The sequence below is a fragment of the Myotis nattereri genome, assembly GCF_964212035.1.
Source record: "Myotis nattereri genome assembly, chromosome: 9".
NCBI classification, from domain to species: Eukaryota; Metazoa; Chordata; class Mammalia; order Chiroptera; family Vespertilionidae; genus Myotis; species Myotis nattereri.
This window is the reverse complement of record NC_138084.1, coordinates 43437654-43459001: the sequence shown is the minus strand read 5'-3', so window position 1 is coordinate 43459001 and position 21348 is coordinate 43437654. Positions and strand designations below refer to the sequence as shown.

At 57.6% G+C, this 21348-nt stretch overlaps 1 protein-coding gene across 1 annotated transcript in view; it reads right to left on the bottom strand.

Moving 5' to 3' along the window:
* Positions 1-3512: 3512 nt before the first annotated feature.
* ARHGEF17 (Rho guanine nucleotide exchange factor 17) overlaps positions 3513-21348 on the bottom strand; it is a gene marked incomplete at its 5' end in the record, with an annotated part of 56560 nt that continues 38724 nt past the window's right edge. The window contains 20 exons of the mRNA XM_081099131.1: positions 3513-5003; positions 5887-6156; positions 6263-6437; positions 7101-7249; positions 7912-7979; positions 8276-8362; positions 8636-8885; positions 9390-9688; positions 9895-10094; positions 10312-10385; positions 10891-11104; positions 11456-11574; positions 13287-13372; positions 13486-13595; positions 13847-13897; positions 14166-14342; positions 14524-14616; positions 14821-14937; positions 17808-17990; positions 20582-20659. Coding sequence (XP_080955257.1) covers positions 4807-5003; positions 5887-6156; positions 6263-6437; positions 7101-7249; positions 7912-7979; positions 8276-8362; positions 8636-8885; positions 9390-9688; positions 9895-10094; positions 10312-10385; positions 10891-11104; positions 11456-11574; positions 13287-13372; positions 13486-13595; positions 13847-13897; positions 14166-14342; positions 14524-14616; positions 14821-14937; positions 17808-17990; positions 20582-20659 — 2997 coding nt within the window. The 3' untranslated portion in view covers positions 3513-4806. The remainder of the gene's footprint in view (positions 5004-5886; positions 6157-6262; positions 6438-7100; positions 7250-7911; positions 7980-8275; positions 8363-8635; positions 8886-9389; positions 9689-9894; positions 10095-10311; positions 10386-10890; positions 11105-11455; positions 11575-13286; positions 13373-13485; positions 13596-13846; positions 13898-14165; positions 14343-14523; positions 14617-14820; positions 14938-17807; positions 17991-20581; positions 20660-21348) is intronic.

The following is a 21348-nucleotide window of genomic DNA, read 5'->3' as shown; positions in this document are numbered from 1 at the left end:
TTCAGAACAGACTGAGTCATAGGACCTGAGCCTGTGAGGTGAGGAGGCAGGGAAGTTCAAGTTCCCGAGCCCAGGAGACTCCAGGAGAACTGGACACGTGCAGAGGGAGGAGGCGGTGGCGAAGAGTTTCCATTTCACTGGGCCATGCCCAGGTGGTGGGGGAAGGGCAGAAGGAGCTCCAGGTCACTGGCAGGGCCATAGCCCCAGCCTCCTCTTATGTCAATGGAGATCCCAGGGTGGGAGTGATCCCAGGTCACATATCCCACATTCAAGCTCACAGAGGGAGCCCAGAAAGGATTCATGCTGGAGACCTGGTGAGGGGGCCAGAGCACCCCAGGATGCCCTCCATTCCTGCAAATGTTTTCTTTGTAAGAGGAACTCCTTTACCCCGGTTCTAAGTTCTGGCGTTCATGTGCCACTCAACAGACCGAATGGGATACGCTTTTTGGTCAAGCAGCACCGGCTATTAATCCGACACCCTGCAGAGGTGCCAGGCCTGTCTACACAACCAGTTCTCTGGGAGGCTTTAGTCAAATCCCTCCCCTTACTGTTCCCCCATCTGAAAACTAGGGTGGCAAATGGTGACCGCCTGACCTGGCTGAGCGGTAAGTCTGGGCAGCAGTTACCTGAGCCAGGAGAAAAGATCAGGGATGAAGAGGCTGAGGTAGTCCTTCCTGTAGTTCTGGGGACGCTGGTTGGCAGCTTTGGGCTCTCAGGCTGCAGCAACATAGGGTCAGATCTTCGGGAGCCACAGCCTACACACATCTGACCCCACACATTCAGGTTATGAGGGAGCCAAGTTATTATTCGCTGCCAGCTCTGACTCCCGAACCACAGCAGGCTGCAGAGGGGACCCTGCCCAAGAGTCTGGGAGCATCTAGCCACTACAGTGAGGAGACAGGGAAGGAGCTGTGGAGGCCACAAGACGTTTAGATTGGCTTTTAATGGAGAACCACAGACTGGAGAACAAAGCATTCTCAGAATCACAGGCTTTTAAAACTCTTGGCATCTCAGATGGGCCCACAGAATCGTAGCATTACAATCTCTGAGCTCAGGCACTTCCGAAGCCATCTCCTTGAACCTTTCATAGCGCAGTGAGCCCAGAGAAAACCTGCCCTTCATCCTAGGGGCACAGCACAAGGCCCCAGTAAGCTGGGATGAGCTCTGCCGGGCTGGGTCACAGGATCACAGGCATGAGTGTCCTCTGCATGGGAGCCGAGCCCCTGTCAGCCTTTGGGGTGGTGGACCAGGAACAGTGGCACCCTCTGCTGGCTGCACTGGAATTCCAAGGTGGGAGTCGAAAGCAGGAGGCATGGGAGGGGGAGTTCATACTCAAATTTCAGTCCTCTGTGTCTGGCTAACCCCCAGCTGGCCAAGTCCTACCCCTTGGAAGGTGGGCTGCCCTCCTATGTATGTGCCTTGGCCCCAGGTGGAGAGTGAATTTGGTTTTAGGAGGAACTGGGTCTTGGGGGCCAGGGTGGGCCTCAGCCTGGGGCAGGGCAGAAATGGAGCTGAGCTGACTGGCCCTGAGGATTAGGTTCAGTCGGCATTTAGGTCCAGATCCTGGTCTGGGTCTGGAATCCCACTGGGGTTGGGCTTTGGTGTGACACAGACAGGGGCCAAGTCCCAGTGCTGCCACTGCCAGGCTGTGCGGCCTTCAGCAGGTGGCTTCACCCGAGTGCAAGCTCACCCACCCAGGATGTTGTGGGATCTACTGAGACCCTATGTGGGTCTTCTTCCAGGCCGCTGGGCTCCAACACCAGGTCTGTTCCCTCTCCTCCCCCACACCCAGTGTTTGCCCTGTGTCCTCCCCACCACCCGGCATCTGGGCTCTGTCCCCATTTATTCCAGTTTGCTGTCTCCCTTCCCAGTTCAGCCCTGACATCTACCTCTGACCCAGCTTGCCTTTGCCAGGCTGGGCTCCTCGTTGGTCATAATGGGCCCAAAATAGCACTTCCCCTTGCGCTTCCTGCACCCGGCCTGTGGCTTACGGTCCGCGAGGACGAAGTTAAGACTTGGTGTTTGGCAGAAATGCAAAAGCTGTGAAGGGTTCTCAGAGGGCACCTGTGCCCAGAGAAGGCAGACACCTGCCTAGGGCCACACAGTGATAGGAGGCCACAGGGCTGAGGCTTCCGTTAAGATCCCTTGGTCCCCATCCCCCCCAGGTTCCACACAGGTCTAAGCCAGGGCCTTAGCCGTATTTGCTGCTCCCTTCGCAGACTCTCCTCTGTGCCCACCCCCAGCCTCAATGCTGTCTTGCTGTGTGACTCAGGTAAATCCCTGGATTTCTCTGTGCCTCACCGTCCCCAGGAGGTAGATGTCCCCAGCTCAAGGGACACCTGGAGAGCCCCTTGGAGAAGAATGGCTTTTGGTCCTCTCTCCTGTCCTCTGAGGTAGGAACACCCTGTCCAGGGTTTGTCTGCGGAACGTGAGCCAGACACCTGAGCGACTGATGTGAACACCAATTTGCAAAGCACGAGCCCGCACTCCCTCCACCAGAAATGTTTGTAAAGCCTCCATCGTTTAGGCTGGAAAATGTCCAAGCGTGTTTAGCAGAGCAGAGGCATGGCCTGTCCATAGCTTCCTGGAGCTGTGGACAGGCTCAGTGGTTGCCACCTTGAGTCCAACAGGTAGACCCTGGTGGTCATGGCTGACCAGACATGGACGGGCCCTGTGCCGTCGGCCTTCACGTTCTTTTTTATTTATTTATTTATTTTTATTGATTTCAGAGAGGAAGGGAGAGGGAGAGAGAGAAACATCAATGATGACAGAGAATCATTGATCGGCTGCCTCTTGCACGCCCCACACTGGGGATGGAGCCCACAACCCAGGCATGTGCCCTTGACCGGAATTGAACCTGGGATCCTTCAGTCCACAGGCCGACGCTCTACCCACTGAGCTAACCCAGCAAGGGCGGCCTTTGCATTCTTGTGTCTGATTTCATGACACACCTTTTTAAAAATGATGTACTTCTTTGGACCAGAAATCAGACAAACTTGGATTCTACCCCAGCTCCAAAGCCTGACCTCACCTGGGCCTGTCAGGTTCCCTGGCCTCATGCGAGGCTGCTGGGAATAGCTTCCTGGAGCTGTGGACAGGCTCAGGCGTTGCCTAGTCTGTTACTTACAGCCCAAGGCAGCTTGGCTTCCCCAGGCCCATCTCAGACGCACTGACGCAGGAGTCAAGGGGAGCCTGGGAATGGTGTTCACATGGACATACAATCTGTGTCACGCTCTATATTTACACAGGAATCTGTAAAGGATTCTAACACGTAGCTCTGGTTACAAAGCACTGGACTAGCACAGCCCTTGTTTTCCTGGTGAGGAAACTGCAGCCCCCACAGGCGGCAACCTGCTCGGATACCACGGCAAGTCGGCGGCAGCCTGGCCACCCACTCTTCTGGGTCTCCGGGGCCTCCCTTCTGCACAGGAGAGGGGGTGTCTGGAGAGCCCTGCGGCTGGGAAGCTCTTAGGTTGCTGGCAGGCCACCTGGGCTACAATGGGGAGCAGTCACTTGGTGTTTCTATTTATTTAAAATTCATCATCCAAAGAAAGTTAATACATGACTGCTTGGTAGCAAGAGAAACACAATCTAAGACCGCAATGACCCACCCACCCCAAACAAAAACAGAACCAAACACAAACCCCATCTGAAACCAGACCTTTGGAGCGGTAGCTGAAGCAGCGAGGGGGCTGGGGCTCAGACGGGCTCCTGTGGTCCAGGGGCAGGGGAGAGGCTGCCCTCGAGTGACTCCCAGTTGAAGAGGCCATGTCCAGCCCCTCGGCTTTGGGCATCTTTCCTGGAGGGGCTGCCCCTGGCAGGAGGGGTGTGAAGAGCGGAATTCAGTGGTCAGAGTGAGGGGGCTCCTAGGTCCACCCTCCTACGGTGACCGCATGTGCCAGTGCATGAGACACAGGGGTGGGGGCCAGCTGCGAGGAGCAAGGGCCTTTTCTCTTCCTGCTCAGGCCAGCAGAGAGCCCCGTCCGAGGTCCCATCAGTGTTCCCGAGTTCAGAGACTACTGAAGGCACCGTCAATAAACTAGGAAATGCCAAGCCCGGGGAGGCCCCCAGACGGGAGTCACTGTCCTCGTCATCTTGCTCTGGGTGACTGAGGGGACTTGTCCTTGGCTCTGGATGCTGGAGGGCGGCCCAATCAGCATGAGGCTTGGAAAGTGTGTGAAGAGGCAGCGTTTTAGTGCCCTGAACATGCAGCGTGTGTGTGTGTGTGTGTGTGCGCGCGCACGTATGTAATGGGGGGGGATTGGTCCCTCCAGGAAGGCTTGGTTAGGGTCCTCGTTGGCCCCCCAGGGCAGGAATCGGGTTTTTTTCCTTCTGTCATTTCCTCCAATCACTCCCTGCCCTAGGTCATTGCATAAATAAGTGCTTGGGAAGGTACACATCTAAAAAGAAACATAAATACTGTACATGGGAAAGGATTCCATCCCCCAGCCCTCCCACTGCCCCAGAAAACCCTCCAAATATTGCACATGGCCCTCCCCAGCCCCGTGGGGTCCAGGCCTCGCCATGTCTTTGGTAGAAGCTCCAGGGACAGAGGTCTGGGTAGCCCTCGTGCCCCCCACCCGGCCCCCATCATGACCAGGAGCACGGGAGCAGCCAGAGGGTCAGGAAAGGCCTTGGCCCGCTGGCCAGCAGGAGTTCCCTCAGCACGCTTCCGCGGACGCGGAGGAGCCCATGCAGGCACGGCTGTGCCCTGGTTGGACACTCAGGGCAGAGTGCGTGTGGGTTAGGAAGAGGCAAGCAGGCTGCGGGCGGGTGGGCGACCAGGGCCTGGGCCACTCGGCAGGGTCACACCCTCCACAGCAGGAGGTGGTTCGTGCTGTCGTCACGGCCCACGGTCTCGCTGCTGCCGCCGCCCCCACTGCTGAGTCGGAAGTCCTCGTAGCCGTCGCCTCCGCTGATAACCAGCATTTTTGGCCTGGCCGAGGGGGGTCCTCGGGGCCGAGGGGAGTCCCGGTGCTCCAGCGACGGCAGCTTCTCGGGGCCTGGGGGCAGAGGGAAGGGTCCCTTAGGGCCTAAGCTCCCCACCCCAGAAGATAGGAAGAAAGACAGGCACACTTCCCGTGGGAGATCCCACTACCTGTTGGCCAAGCACTTCCTGTTTGGAAAGAAGTGCCCACTTCCTGGCTGTTAGACCACTTCCTACCTCCTGGCTGTACTTTTCAGGCAGAAGTGACATCATGTCCCCGGGCCAGGCCGCTTTCTGTCTCTTACTGCACAGATACTGTCCTCCTCGGACTCGCTTCCTGCGTCCAGTGCCCTTTCCCAGGTAGGTGCTTAGTCGGCACGCAGACACCTCCCGCCCGGGGCTGCCCTGCTCCCGATCCCCTGCCGTTTCCTTGGGATTGTGGTTCCTGCCCCGCCGAAGCCAGGCTTGGCTAATTGCTGCTTCCTTGGTGTACGTCATTTCCTAATAGGCCTCACTTTCTAATTGTCATAGTCCGTTTCCTGTCCTATCTGCCACTCTATGTTCCGCTCTCTGGTGTTATTTCTGTCTCCTGCTCTGACCATCACTTCCTGCCCCAAACAGACATCACTTCTAATCCTGTGTTATTTCCTGTTGTACATGTCCCTGCCTGTGCCCTATTCTAATTCTTAGCTTATAGTCACTCCCTGTCCATGACACCTGTCTGGACAGTCTCTCTCTCTCTCTCTCTCTCTCTCTCTCTCTCTCTCTCTCTCTCTCTCTCTCTCTCACACACACACACACACACACACACACACACACAATTTCCTAGTAGGTTGTATTTGGGGGTTTCCATAGCCTACTTCAATTTTTTCCTCCCTCTTAACCCTCCTCTGGCAGGACACTGGGAAGTACTAGCCCAAATGTCCAGTACCCTGGGGTGGGGTAGCTACAAGACGCACCTGTGTCTGGGGGAGGTGGTGGGCTGGGGCAGATCAGGCTAAAGCCATCTGGCAGCTGGACAGCAGCCAGGAAACGGACGTGGCCGGTGTGCCCCTGGCCTAGGCCAGCAGGGCTGAGAGGCGCCCGTGGGCAGCTGACGGTACTGGGCGAGGTGGGCATGGTGAGCACGACGCCAGCACTGGTGCCCACCCACAGCAGCTCTTCACACACCAGCAGCGCTGTGATCCGCAGGCAGGCAGCCTTGTGCTGCCGGATGATGGCGTCCGAGCCTGGGGCGGGAGACAGAGAGCTGAGGCCCAATCCCGGCCTGGCTGCGCCGCGATGAGGGGGCGGGAAAGGCTCCGAGGGAAAGGAGTGGTAGACGGAGGCCATTACCTGCCAGCATCCTGTGCACGGGAGGAGTGACGTCTACCTCTGCCAGCTGCTCGAACGTGTCTGGATGGTAGAGACACACATGGGCACTGCCTTTCAAAGTCACCCACACGCCCAGGCTGGAGTCCACCATGCAGGCCACGCTGCGGCTGGAATCCTGCCCCACGCAGAACGTGTGCTGGGGGGGCGGGGGGGGCCGGGGGGTGGAGGGGTTAGAGAGCAGATGGGTGACCGGCAGGCCTGCCTTTCCTGTCCCCTCCCTGCCTGTGCTTCACCAGTACCCGTCCCTCCCTCCTTATACCCACAACACTCCTCCCCAGAAAGCCCACCCGATGGACGGCAAACGCAGCTTTGCTCCCTGGTCTGAGTGATTAATCTACCCAAGCTTAAGAGGAGCCTCCCCACTTAATCCTCAGACATTGAAATGGAGGTGTCGCCAGAACCGGTTTGGCTCAGTGGATAGAGCATTGGCCTGCAGACTGAAAGGTCCCAGGTTCGATTCCGGTCAAGGGCATATACCTTGGTTGCGGGCACATCCCCAGTAGGGGGCGTGCAGGAGGCAGCTGATCGATGATTCTCTCTCATCGATGTTTCTGGCTCTCTATCCCTCTCCCTTCCTCTCTGTAAAAAATCAATAAAATGTATTTAAAAAAAGAAGAAAAAAAAAAAAGACATGGAGGTGCCTTTCCCCCATGACATTTGAGTGGTTTGGCCTCTCCCTGGACAGCTGGATACTTTTTTATCCCCCCCACCCCATAGTCCCACCTCCCTCTCTCGTAGGCCGGGCTCACCCTAAGTCTGTCCCCGCCCCCCCGCCACCCCCATCCATCCCTATTGCTACCTCCAGCTGCAGGGTGTCAGGGTTGAGGACCAGGACTCGGTTCTGGCAGCCACACCATAGCCGCCCGCCCACAGACACCATCTTGGTGATGGGGCTCCCCTGAGCACCCAAGGTCACAGATTTGAAGTTCTGGGGGTCCCAGAAACGACCTGGAGTGAGAACGGGGTAAAGAAAACAGCAAATTCAGTTCAGTATTGCATTTCAGCTTCACCCTCTCCTGAAATGAGGTGCTAACAACCCCTTTTAAAAACGAGGACACCAAGGCCCAGGGTCCTGGGAGGTGCCCACATCTCCGGACTCACGTCCCCAAGGCCCAGGGTCCTGGGAGGTGCCCACATCTCCGGACTCACGTCCCCAAGGCCCAGGGGCCTGGGAGGTGCCCACATCTCCGGACTCACGCCCCCAAGGCCCAGGGTCCTGGGAGGTGCCCACATCTCCGGACTCACGTCCCCAAGGCCCAGAGGCCTGGGAGGTGCCCACATCTCCGGACTCACGTCCCCAAGGCCCAGGGGCCTGGGAGGTGCCCACATCTCCGGACTCACACCCCCAAGGCCCAGAGGCTTGGGAGGTGCCCACATCTCCGGACTCACGTCCCCAAGGCCCAGAGGCCTGGGAGGTGCCCACATCTCCGGACTCACACCCCCAAGGCCCAGAGGCCTGGGAGGTGCCCACATCTCCGGACTCACGTCCCCAAGGCCCAGAGGCCTGGGAGGTGCCCACATCTCCGGACTCATGTCCCCAAGGCCCAGGCCCCTCGGGAGAGAGGCCAACACCTGCAGGGCCTCTCGGGTGGGGGAGGGTGGACACGCACCTGCTTCTCTTTGGTAGACCACGAGTTCCCCATTAGCCAGAGACACAAACACCTGGTTGTTCAGATACCTGGCAGGGAGAGGGAGGGGAGGGAGTCAGGGGCTTACGGAGACCCAAGCAGGTCACGTGGGGCCAAGGGAATCACAGACAAAATGGTATGGTTCCCGCGTCCACCTCTCCAGGTGAGAACGCCCGAGTCTACGAAGGAGGAGTGACTCGCCCACGGCCACACGTGTGGGAGGCACAGCTAGCCTAGGGCCAGGCCTCCACAGGAGGGACCTGGAGAGCAGGGGACCCAGGGGGCAGGAGGAAGTCTGCAAGTGCAGCCGAGGAGGTCTGGACGGGAAGGGCCCCGCGGTGCTCACAGGATGCAGGTCACCGAGGCCGCGTGCTGCAGCTTCATGCTGTTCCTGCGGTCGCGGATGCTGTCGGACGACTGGTACACGTGGACACTGTGGGTCAGGGCGTGCACCTGTGACACGTGCTGGGCACACCGGTCCCTGGAGTCACCCCTCCACCGCGTTATCTCCGTCTCTCCACCACCACCTCCTCCTTGCCAGGTGCCTGCTCAAGGTGCTGAGGCCCCCAGCCTCCCTGTGGGTTTCAGACCCAGCGGCAGCCCTGGCTGGCAGTACCCCTGGGGTTTGAACCAAAGCCCTCTTGCTTCCCAAAGTGAGGAGCTCAGGGTTCCAGCACTGCGACCCCAGCCCCTTCCGTGTCCCTACCAGCCATCCTCAGTGCCCAGCCACACGGAGCTCTGATAGGCCTCAGGGTCAACGCTCAGCAGGTCCTCGAGGCTGCCCCTGGTGAAGGAGCCACGGCTGGAGCGGCGAAGGGCTCGCCCATCCATGGGGCTGGTGCCGCAGGGACCGCCAGGCCCGAAGGAGCCGGACAGTGGCAGGAAGCCCGGCTCCTGCTCCTCCTCTGAACTGGTCGTCTCTGCCATGGCCTCCTTGGAGCTCGGGGTCTCCTCATCTGAGGGAGACAAAGGTCTCTGTCCCCATCGCCCTCTGCCAGGCCTGAGCCCTGATATCTTTCTGGGCCTCAGTCTCCCCTCAATGCATCCCTCTTGGCGATGTCCCTCCCGAGGGCCCTTCCGCAGCCGCTCTCCCCACCCCGAGGCCTCTGCATCAGCTCAGGCTCGTTACCCTGCGGACAGCCCAGCACTACAGGCTCCTTCCTAGTCCCAGCCTGGCCCCCTCCCATCGGCCGCCATACCGTGGACCAAGGGACCAGCCACTCCACACCCTACTCCATCTTCTCTAACTCGTCAGTCATTCCAGCATCTGGCCTGACTGTCCCACTGTCCTCGGGGTCCTCAGCCCCTGCCCACCTTGCAGCCCCCTTGCTCTGTGTGCTGACGTCCTGAGACCTGATCCCAGGCCTTGGCTTACGCGGGTCCCTCCTCACCCATCAGTACTCTTGGCTGCCCCCCCTCTGGGCGTCCACCCTGCCTGACAGCCCGCGTGGGGCACTCACTGCCAAAGCTAGAGGAGATGGTGGACCGGCTGGCCTGGCTCTGCAGGGTCCCCGAGGGGCTGGGCGAAGACTCATCGTCCGAGTCACTGTCAAAAGGCACCAACTCCGGGCGGGGGTCACCCTCAGCAGGGCCTGGTGCCATCTCGAGGCCCGATCCGGCAATGGAGATGTGCAGGCAGGGCTGGGGCCCTGGCTCGGCCAGCATCCCTGCTTCCTCGTCTGCAGCCTCGACTTCCAGTTCTGGCCCTGGAGGCTCAGGTGCTGACTCCTGGGGGGTCCTCAGTGATGAAGGCCGCTCCCTGGGAGACAAGGAGTGGGGATGAGGGCCCCCAGGAGCCCAAGCTCAGCCCCACTCCCTGGCAAGCCCCCCAGACCCCACACCATGGACACGCCCTCAAGGCCCCACCTACATCCTAGGGACACACACACCCACACCCATTAGGAGGGACCTCGGTGTGTTGAGGTAGGAACTCAGTCTAGCAGCCCTGCCCACTGTGGGCCTCACCGTTGGCAGTGGGGCTGCAGGCCTGGCACTGCCCCGATGCAGAGGATGCGAGCGGAGCAGACGGCGATGCAGGCCTCCACGTCGGGCTCGGCGCGCAGGCTCAGCAGGCACACCTGGCCCACGTAGCCATCACTGTTGCACACCCACACCTCTGGCGCGGGCTCCGGGCAGCTGCTCAGGGTTGGGGCCGCACAGGAGAACTGCCAACAACACCAATGGGGAAGGCAAACGGAGGAATCGCTGCGAGCTCCCCACCGCAGGGCAGGGGGGCAGGCCCACATGGGTGTGTATGGGTCCCAACACAGACCAGGGGAGCAGGTGCAATATTCAGGAATGTGTGTAATACGAAACAGAAACACATGAGCACGTGCTGGCTTTGAGTATGTGCACCCACGGGACCCGGGCACCTTCACGTACCTGCATGCCACTGCGTGTTTTCATGATGGGGATGGCCTTCAGGAACTCAGGGTCTAGGCAGCTTTTGCTGGATGCTACAGTGGGGATGGACAGACAGACACTGCTGAGCAGCCATCTCATCCTGGTTCCTACCTTGCCCATTTTCCTTCTTCCCCTGCCCTCAGTCTCTCTCGAGGGAGAATGAGGTGGGTGTGAATTATGCCCTGCTCGTCCCTGGCCTTATGCAGGAGATAGACCTAGAGGCCTCTAAGAATCTTCTAAGCCATGGACCTTGAACAATAGCTTTCTGTGACCCAGGCTTCCTCCCAGTGTGTGTGGAGACAAGGAGTTCTTGCCATGCACTCCCACACGGGGCCCCTGACATAAGCTGACCCTATCCGTGGACTCCCCTCCCTGCAGGGAGGCCCGGGGAAGCCCTGTTTTACTGCAGGCGTCTAGTCCACCCTCCCCCCGCAGGGACTGGAGCACAGGACGTGGCGGGCCTGGAATTTCTGGCTGCCAATGTCTCAGACAGCTGTGAGGTGCTGCCCACTGCCCACTGGTTCTGGGAGGAGAGCGCCAGCGTGGGCCCTGGCTTACCCAGTTTCCTCTTGGCCTCATCGAAGGCCTGCTCAAAGCCAAGGCGGGCATCAGGGTGGGGGAACTCGAAGATGAAGGAGTCCGTGCCCTCAGGCCGCGTGGTACACAGCTCCAGCTTGGTCGGGGGGAAGGAAAGCGCATAGCACAGCGCCTGCTTCTCGGACAGATCCCGGTGCATGGCGGCCGAGAGGTCCCGAAGCACGTCATCCAGGCTCTGTGGGGGGAAAGCCCAGGCCTCAGGCCCTCACATCTCCCCACAGCCTGCTCCTGCCCTGGGGATGGGGATGGGGACCTGCCTCTCCCTCCCACAGAAAGTGGGACTCTGTCGCCCCTCTGAGACCAAGAGGAAGTCTGCCTTCCCCCCCCAGACAGGATGGGCCTCTCTCCTCCCTCAGCTGGGGATGGACCTGTGTCTCCACCTCAGGCTTGGGACACACTACTTCCCTCTGATGGGGTGAGGTTGTGTTTTCCCTCTTAGATGAGTGACAGGGATGCCCTCTCCCTCGGATAGGCTCAGGGGATCCCCGCCCTCAACTGCAGGCAGCCTCAGGCAGAGGACGCAGACCTGGTGGGGGAAACCGAGGCTCTCGGAGAGCTTGCTCATCTGGCCCAGGGTGGTCAGGTCCTCGTCGAGGCGGCTGATGGCCTTCTGGATGTTCTCCCGATTGGTGGCTTGGGTTGCCCCTGGTGGGACAGAGAAGGCCACGGACAGATCCAGAAACAGACAAGGTCAGGCTGGAAAGGCACTCCTCCCCTCAGCGCACGACTTGCAGCTGGTTGCGGGAAGCAGCCTCACCAACAGTAAACCCCACGTGCCCAGGAATAATGCTAGCGGGCGGTTCGCAGAGAGCCCCAGGCCTGGGGGCAGGGGGCTGGGCCAAGAGCTACACAGCACAGGCCGCGGGGCCCCGGAGAACCCCCTGGAAGAGCACAAATAACGAGCAGACGGCCCTGCAGGTTGTGAGGCACCAGCTGACAAACTGGCCTGTGCAGCGGCAGCCGCCCACGGGAGTCCAACGTGCTGACTACGGGACTCAGAGCCTCCACAGAGGGAGCAACGAGCTGACGCCCTGGATTTCCTTGGTCCTCTGTGCCTCCCCTTGACGAGCAGCCGGCCCAGAGGCAGCTCAGCACCCCACGCCCCGCGTGCCTGGCTGGGGTGCACGTGACAGCAGTGGTGTGTGCTAGACAAGTCGGGGCTGGGAGGTCCACTGTTCCTTCGGAGGGTAACTTCCCACGCTCTCACCGTGTGCCTTCTTCCATGTGACCCTGCCCCACGCCTCGCCATAGCTGACTGGACCAAGACTGGACACTTGACCTAAACATAGTCATGTTATCTGCTGGCCTGTTCCCTCACGAGAAGAGACGAAGTGGGCCAATAACCAGCTTGGATTCCTACACAGGGGCCTATGTGGGGCAGGCCTGGGTTCACCTAAGGCAGCGGTTCTCAACCTGTGGGTCGCGACCCCTTTGGCGGTCGAACGACCCTTTCACAGGGGTCGCCTAAGACCATCCTGCAGATCAGATATTTACATTACGATTCATAACAGTAGCAGCATTACAGTTATGAAGTAGCAACGAAAATAATTTTATGGTTGGGTCACAACATGAGGAACTGTATTTAAAGGGCCAGAAGGTTGAGAACCACGGACCTAGGGGCTGATCGAGTCCTTCCTCACCTCGGGGACCACCCCAGGTGGTCTGAACTGCCTCCAGCCTAGAGGTGCCCACGCCACCAATCTACACCAACCACCTCGCTGAGTAAGGTGGGCAGGGCATCCTGGAGCAGCTAGGCCCAGAGCTGAGGGAGAAAGGCCGGTCGGAAAAGGGCATGGTGGATCACGGGAGTTATAAGGAAGCAGAGAAAGCTGAGAGCAATGAGGAGAGCAGTGAGAGAGAGACAGACAGACAGACAGACACCACAGGCGCAGGTCCATAAAGCCGCCTCAGCTCCGACAGCCTCAGCCCCAAACAACACGGATTTTTCCAACCAGCCTGTCGCCTGCACTGACCTGAGGACACTTGAGTGAGTCTATGTTCCCTGTGCACAAAACTGCTGGACCAGAACTGTGCCCCATCATCACCTAACACGGGGGGCTTACCTGAGTCAATCAATGGCTAATAACAGGATGTCTGTGCTCCCTGTACCCCCCAGCCCAGCCCCACCCATGTTAGGCCCCTGCCCAGTCAGAAGGTGTCTTCGTGGACAGGTCCTGGTCTGGCTCAGTGGGTGCCAACCAGATCGTGTGTGTGCCAGACCCCTTATACTGGATGGGAAAGTAAGGACCCAGAGCAGAAAGCAGATGGAGAGGCAGCCAGCCTGGCCACGCTCACACCCACTAGGGGGGCTTCTCAGAGGAGGACCCCAATGCCCGAAACTCCGGAGGCAGCCCCACCTTTGATGATGTCTGCGTCTTCCAGCGGCAGCTTCCATAGCAGCTTGTATTTGCTGGCCGTGTCAATGACGCTGGCTGCCGTGTACCTGTGGGGAGCCACGGGGTGCTCAGGCCGGGGCAGGGGAGTGAGCCCCGAGAGGGACAACTGCTCCCACTTTCCCAGCCCCCCCGCCCCCCCCCCCCGCCGCCAGCCACTCACAGACTCATGGAGCTGCGCCGCAGGGAGCCCGACTTCCGCTTCAGGGTGGTGCAGACGATGAGGTCCGTGAACAGAAAGAGGGACCGGTCCTTCTTGCCACCGACTGCCTTCTGTGGGCCAAGGCACGATTCAGGCCCAGAGGCCCTCCCTCCTGCCCACAGGCCCCAGGGGACAGCCCGGCCCAGGGAGGGGTGAGGACTCTCCCCCAGCTGCCCAGAGGCAGAGGCAGAGTTGGAACTCGACCCGGGGCGCCTGTTGGGGCGGAAGAGCAGGGAGAGCGTGGGCAGCGGGTATGAGCAGACGTGTGAACACAGTAGGCTGGGAGTGGAGACAAGCTCGCAGACAACAGGGCGCTTCTTACCACTTCAATGACCATCTCCTGCCTCAGGAACCTCCGCTGCGGGGCCTGGAGCTGTGGGGCAGGAGGTACAGGGTGTCTTGCAGCAAATTATTAATCCTCATCCCATTCCCAGGCTCTGGTGGCCCCTTGGCCCCCCTCCAGGGCCAGGCCATTGGAAGCAACACCCCATCCCCCACCCGACGCCGTCAGGCCATAGACACATGCTAGAGGCAGACGTGGAAGAGGAAGGGCGGACACCACTGTGGATGTGAACACAGCCATGTCCCAGGTGACCAAGATGGACAGAGGCATGGGCAGGGTCGGGCAGGGCTGCACACACATCCTCCATGCCCTCGATGTGGGCCTCGATCTCCTGCAGGACGCGGGCATGCCGCTCTGCCTCCTCCGCGCTCCGCACGCCCTTGTTGATGCGTTCCGCCACCTGCTTGATGTTCCGCTGTGCGTCCAGCAGGAGTGGGTGGTCCGGGTGGTCCTCAGGGGTGTGCTTCAGGAGGTCCTGGGGTGGGAACAGGGACCAGGTCTGTCTGCTTAGCTGCCCTGCTGGGCCCTGGCCCCACACTGACTGCAGCAGGAGGGACTACGGGCAGATGTCACAGAGGACTTCCTTTCCCACCCGAGCCCTGGGGACCGAGCCTCGGAGCCCCCGGCATCCCCACACGCCTCCAGGCCTTACCCACCTTCACCAGAAGCTCATAGCGTGGGATCCGCTGCACGGGCTTGATCATGAGGTCGGACAGCGCCTGCTTCTCCTTGTTCTCACGCATGCTTTGCTGAAATCCCAAACAGGGCGGATGGGCAGCCGCGTGAGGTATGACACGCAAAGAAGAGGCTACCCAGGAAGCCCCTCCAGCTCAGCCTGAGGGCAGAAGTTGACCCTGCGAGGGCTGTGGTGCCCAGGCTGGGAATTCCTGGGGTCCCCAAAGCTGGCCCAAGGTGTGGGTGGCTTCCATCCCCCCAGCCCTGGCCCACGGTACCTCTAGGAACTTGAGAAAGGCAGGCCTCGCCTCCTTAGCCACACGCACGGCATCCTTCGCGTTGAGAAAGTTATCAATGTAGGCAGAATAGATGTTGACCAGGACATCCTTGGAGAACTGTGGGTGAAGACACAGGTTGGGGACCCTCAAGGTGTCCCTTACTCCACCTCACCCTGTCCTGGTTTCCATTGATTCAAGAGTCAATGTTCTTTCATTGGTACAGTCCCTGGGAGATAAGGCATGTGCCCTTGTGTTGTGTGTACATGCTGTATGTGTGACTGTGTGATGAGGTGTGTGCATGTGCATAGACATACACATGTGTAACTTGTCTGCATGCGTGTCCGTCTGTGTGCCTGGATGTGTGCTGTGAGCTCAGACCAGGTTCTCTCACTTCAGACGGGGGCACTTCCATCCCCGGGTCTCCAACTCCACCAAGTCCAGGCAGGCAGGTCTCCCTCCTCCCTCTGCTCTGAGCAACACAGGCTTGTCCGAGCTGCTTGGCCTTTGCTCATGTAATTCCCTCCACCAGGAATGCCCTTCCCCTCCCACTCTCACCCGTCCTCGGGGCTGGGCTCCAGCTCGGCCTCCTCCAGGAAGCAGCTCTGCCTGGAACTACACCTGGTCCCTGGCCTCCCCTGACCCTCAGGACAAGTTTTTCCTCTCCAAGGAGACAGCTGCCCCATCCCACCCAAGCAAGCCCCGCTCAGGGAAGGCACACAGCTGGTGGCTACTACCTGCTGCTTGGCTGACAGCTGGGCTAAATGTCGGGGTTCTGGGTCAGAAGACCTGGCTGGGAGCTGGGACACCCGGTTCCTGTGTCAGCTGCACTACGGATGACTGGGGGACCTGTGGTGGTGTTTCTGGTTCTCCTCTGAGCCTCCAAGCCCATGAGTCCTGCCCATTCCCAACTCCCCAGGTGTGCCTCAGGGTGGAGGCTGAAGCAGCTCAGGAAGGAAGACTGTCCCCACAAACTGCCCCCACTCTGGGACAGAGCACCCTATGCTGACCCCTCCCTGGAGGCAAGGACTCCTTTTGCACCCCATGGTCAGTATCAAGATCTGAGTGCCTGGCCCTGACCGGTTTGGCTCAGTGGATAGAGCATCAGCCTGCGGACTGAAGGGTCCCAGGTTCGATTCTGGTCAAGGGTATGTACCTTGGTTGCGGGCACATCCCCAGTAGGGAGTGTGCAGGAGGCAGCTGATTGATGTTTCTAACTCTCTATCCCTCTCCCTTCCTCTCAGTAAAAAATCAATAAAATATATTAAAAAAAAAAAAAAAAAAAGATCTGAGTGCCTGGCTGATGTGGCTCAGTGATTGAGTGTCGACCTGTGAACCTGAAGGTCAGGGTTCAATTCCCAGTCAGAGGACATGTTCAGCTTGTGGGCTCCAGCCCGTGTGGGGCATGCAGGAGGTAGCCGATCAGTGATTCTCTCTCATCCTTGATGCTTCTCTCTCTCTCTCTCCCTCTCCTTTACTCTCTGAAATCAATAAAAATATAGGAAAAAAAAAAAAAGATCTGAGTGACACTGAGGGTGGTGATGGGCTGGAGATGTCAGCACTCGAGCTGGGGTCCCATCACGCCAGACCAAGGTTCTCATCACATCGGTTTCAGGCCAGCAGAGACCTTCGAAGACCTTCTTAGGCCCAAGGCCCACTCACATCATCACAAACCCATCCACATCCCATAAAATTAGATGTTCTTTTTTCTGCTAGTATAATTTTTAGAAGGAGTTTTACAATTTTGCTTCTTGAAATTATTTGGCTCTGAGTAACTAATTTGCATTTGACTATAATTTATTCATCATCATCATGCATTCTCAGAAATTCTGGCAAAGTAACAAATGAATTCTAAATTTAATAAAGAAAATGGCATGTTATGTTTTACAGACATTTGGTTAAATGCTTATTAGTTTTGTTTTTTTAACATGTTTTTTAAAAACTGATTTTGGAGAAGGAAAGGGAGAAAGCAAGAGAGAGAGAAACATCGAGGAGAAACATCGATCGGCTGCCTCCCGCACTCCCCCTCCTGGGGACCAGGCCCGTAACCTGGGCATGTGCCCTGATCTAGAATCGAACCGGAACCTCCTGGTTCAAGCTGGCATCTTTCTGAGTTTTGAAGCAATCCCTTTTCCAAGGCCCCCGTCTCTAATGCAGCTTTTTTTTTTTTTTTTAAATGAGCATTTATTTGAGCCAAACTGATGACATATGGCAGGAAGCAGGATCTCAAATGCTCCTGCAGAATCTTGGAAAGCGTGAAGGCGGAGGGTGAAAGGGAACACAGGGTGGGACAGAGCATGAACTCTGGAACCAGGTTTCTGGGGGTTGAACCCTGCACCACCTGCTCACTACGACTTTGTTCAGGTTATCATATTTCTCTACCACAGAGCCATCAACTTTAAATTCAGGGTAATGATACCACCTTCTTCCTGGTGTTGTTGATAGATACAAGGTGGGGCAAAAGTAGGTTTACAGTTGTTCATATGGAAAATAATACAATAATTAATAAAAGAATAAATTGTTTCATGTACTCACAACTGTAGATCGACTTTTGCCCCACCCTGTATACTGTATCTAGACTAATGCCTGGCACATACTAAATGCTAAATAGTTAGCTATTATTATTGAAATATCTGGTGGAGAAAAGCTAGTCAAGGCAAGAGTTGAGGTTAGTACTAGCATCCCTCTGTCGGCACCAATTCAGGGTCTGCAACCTGAGTTGGGTCCAGGATCAGGCCAGTGTCTGGTTGGGATGGGGCATCCCATCAAGCCCTGGGATTGGGCAATGTTCAGGTTCAGGTCAACCCAGGGCCTGCGGTCAGTGCCAGTGTCTGGTCAGGTTCTGGGGTTACATCTGGGATCAGAATCATTGGCCAGGTGAAGTGGAGTGAGGTGGGGTGAGGGGCCCACAGCAGCAGCCAGCCCCATCCAGGAGGGGCCTGAGGTGGCGAGGCTGTGGGGGCTGCAGCCGTAGGCGCAGGGCCACTCACCGACTGGATGAGCAGGTCTCCCACCTTCTGCTGGGCGTGCCAGGTCTGCACACAGTGCCGCACCTGCTCCAGGAACTGCTCGTGGTGCTCCAGGAGCTCCGGGATCTGGTCGAAAATCTCGTCCACCAGCGATGGGTCACACAGCAAGGAGTTCTCGGGCTGCTTCAGTGGCTGCATGTAGCCCTGGGGGACCCACGAGGTCAGTGTAGGTCCCCGCAGAGATGGCACCCCAATCCAGTGGCACAGGTGCACACAGTCACCCAGGCCTGCAGCTCAGGGCCCTGCCTCTTGGATCTCCCTCATTAGACTCAGAGCTCTAGGAGGGAGATAGGGAGGCCTATCCGCACGCCCCTCACTGCACAGCCAGTGCCTGGCATTAGATGGGCGTGAGGGCTCAGGAAAGGTTTGTTGGATGCATGAACAAGCAGATTTTGGAGTGAGGAAAGCAAGAAGACTGGGCTCCCTGGAGACCCATAGGAACACACTAAGTCAGCTAATGTTTTACTGAGCACTTACAATGTGCTGGGCACCGTGCAGACTGGGTGACACCAGTGAACAAAAAAGAGAAAAATCCCCGCCCTGAAAGGGTTTACAATCTAGTCAGATAAAATACACAAATAAATTAATAAAAACAAAGCACATTTCATCAAATCTAAGATGTATCTTTAAGAAAAAAATTTGCTATCAATTAAATGATGATGTGCATTCAATTATAAAATGCACCTTGATTTCAGAGATGTGAAAATGTGAAGAAGGGGTCTTAGAACTGACTACCTGTGGACATCACATGGTAAGTCTAAAGATGATAACCGCTGTGTGGAAATGAAGCAGGGAGGGCACGGGAGGCCAAATGGGAAGTTACTGAGGCTGCTAGTGACACTATCTGAGCATTATTTCAACAGTTTTCAGATCTGCTAGTCAGTCTGTGACTAAACCTGTTTTTCACTTCAAATCTGCATTCAGTGGTGTGTCCTGCGCAGAAACAGCCCTTGCTCGGTGGCTAGTGTGCTCGTGGAGAGGCCGCCCTCTACTGGCCTGAACTGTAACTGCAGGCCAAAGAACCCTGAAGAAGTATACTGTATGCAACATTGTAATAAAATGTATATTAAACATTTAAAACATCTGGCTTGTTTTGTAAGAAAAATCCCAGAAAGTAATGCTCAACAGAATCCTCTCCCGTGGCTGGGGTTCTGAAAGGGCCGGGGTGATGGTGAGGAGACAGGCTGGCAGCCTTCCTCTCTCAGCACTGGCCAGTCTGAGCCAGTGAATCTGACTCCTCTACCTCACATAAGTGGAATCACACGGTATTTGTCCTTTTGTGACTAACTTATTTCATTGAGCATAATGTCCTCAAGGCTGATCTATATTGTAGCATGTGTCAGAATTTCCTTCCTTTTTAAGGCTGAACAATATCCTGTTGTTAGGTACATCCTCTCTGTGCACGTTTGCATCATCATTTGTCCTCATGTGCGGTCTGTCTGTCTGGTTACTGCTGGTCTCTGCCACAGGCTGTGAGCTCCGGGAGACAGTAGCTTCTTTCTCATGCTCACCGGTGGTTCAGCAGTGAAGCAGGTGCTCCGGAGTTTATGGAGTGAATTAATGAATGTTTCCAGGGCTCTACCTTCTGCCCTTTGCTCTCACTCTGCCCAGGTGGCTTGAACAAACTCATCCTTAACAGTGAATGCCAGGCCCCACTTCAGCTGAGACCACGCTCTCCATCCTGGGCCCCAGACCCACTGGTGCATCTCAGCTCCTGGGCTATCCTATTTCCACACTCCCTGTTTCTGAACCCAAGCTCACCATCTTGCCCCACCTTTCCCAGGTGGGGCTCCATTAGTGCCTCAGTTGCCAAGGCTAGGGGCCCAGGCATCATGCTGCACTTCCCCACCACACCCCCTACAGCCAACCAGTTACCATGCCTGGCCTGACCAACCCACCTCTTAAATGTCTGTCCCCAACTCTCTCTCCCTGCAGCCTCTGCGCTGGTCCTGGCCTCTCCTCCCTCGCCTGACCTCAGTGACTTTGACCTGGCCTACTCTTCTGCTACCCACCTTCCCAGGAGTCAAGAGACTTTGTAAAGCATCAGTCATGCTACACACTGCCCCTGCTCAAAGCCCTTCACTGACTCCCCGAGAGCCTCGACAGAGTCCAAACCCTCTTCCCATAGGACCAGCCCCTGGGCTCTGCGCTGGCCACACGGACCTCTGGATGTTCTCCTTACTGGACCGTGCACATGCTGTTCCCGCAGCGGAGAAGACAGTTCAGGAGGAAGCCAGATGTCCTCCCGGGAAAATGTGCTGATCCCATGATGCAGTTGCCCCTTCGATGCCTCAGGAGTGCCCACAGACTCACCTAGGCCCCCACAGGACTGAGTTCCGTGGCTTGTCTCTCTTGTTCATCCCTGTGTTTCCTGCCCCTGGAGGGCCTCACATGCAGGAGCTTTACGTTTCATTCCCCTCAAAAAATCCTTGCTCAGTCCATGAATAAAATGGAGAGGGGGTGCACCAGAGGGCTTTACAGCCCAAGCTCAGGCTCCGGCTGCCTTGGGGAGTTGGAAGGGCAGTGGGGTGAAGGAGCCTCTGCCCTGGCATAGTCTGGTCTGGCCTCACGAAGGCCCTCTGCATTGTCTCCTGCCCTGGAGGAGGCTTCCTCCCCTGGGGTAGCCGCCTGGGGAGCTCTCTACGGAGGGCGGTGTGTCCCAGGGCCCCTCCTCTCTACCTCTGACCCGGCTCCCTGTCCATGAAGTGGGAGCCTGGGGGGGCTGTGAGCCTCACCTGCATCAGGGTGCGCAGCGACTCCACATACGACTGCTCCGTGTCCAGCAGGGTCATGGTCACGTGCTTCCGCATGTCCTGGGGAACAGAAGGTAAAGGGTGGGCAGTGCACATGGGCCCGGAGAGCCCACCCACACCCTCTCCCTGGCCTTTACGGTTTGCCACCACCCAGGCTGCTGGCTGTGCTCCAAGGTGCCCTGGACCTCCATCATGCCAGCTCTCTGCTCACCTGCTCCTACTGCGGGGAGGACCCTGCCCTGCCTCTCCCTCCTCCCCAGAGTGCGCCTGGCTCTTCCACCCCCTCCCACGGTTGTTTACTTTTGGGCTCCCCTACTGGGCTTCTGAGAAGGACTAAAAAAAAATCAATAACCTTTTGCATTTGCAAAGGCGGATGCCTCCAGGCCATCCCCCACTCCAGCTGCCAATTCTGAAAACCCCACCTCAGGCTCAGTGCTGTGGGGTCAGACCCCACCTGGCTGTGCTTCCCCCTGAGAGTAAAACTGTCACCCCTGCTACAGATGAAGACAAGACGGCCCAGAGAGACGAGGTTGGCCCCAAAAGTCAGAGCCGGGAGGGGCGGGATCAGACGCCTCAGACAAGGCTGGGTCCCAGTTCTCTCATTAAGAGCTTAACTGAGCCCTATTCTGTGTTAGGCTCTGTTCTAAGCATTATATATTATTTCGTCTCTCTGACCACCCTGTGAGGTAGATATTACTATTCTTCCCGTTTTAAAAACAAGGAAAAGGAGACCCAAGCACCAGTGCCTC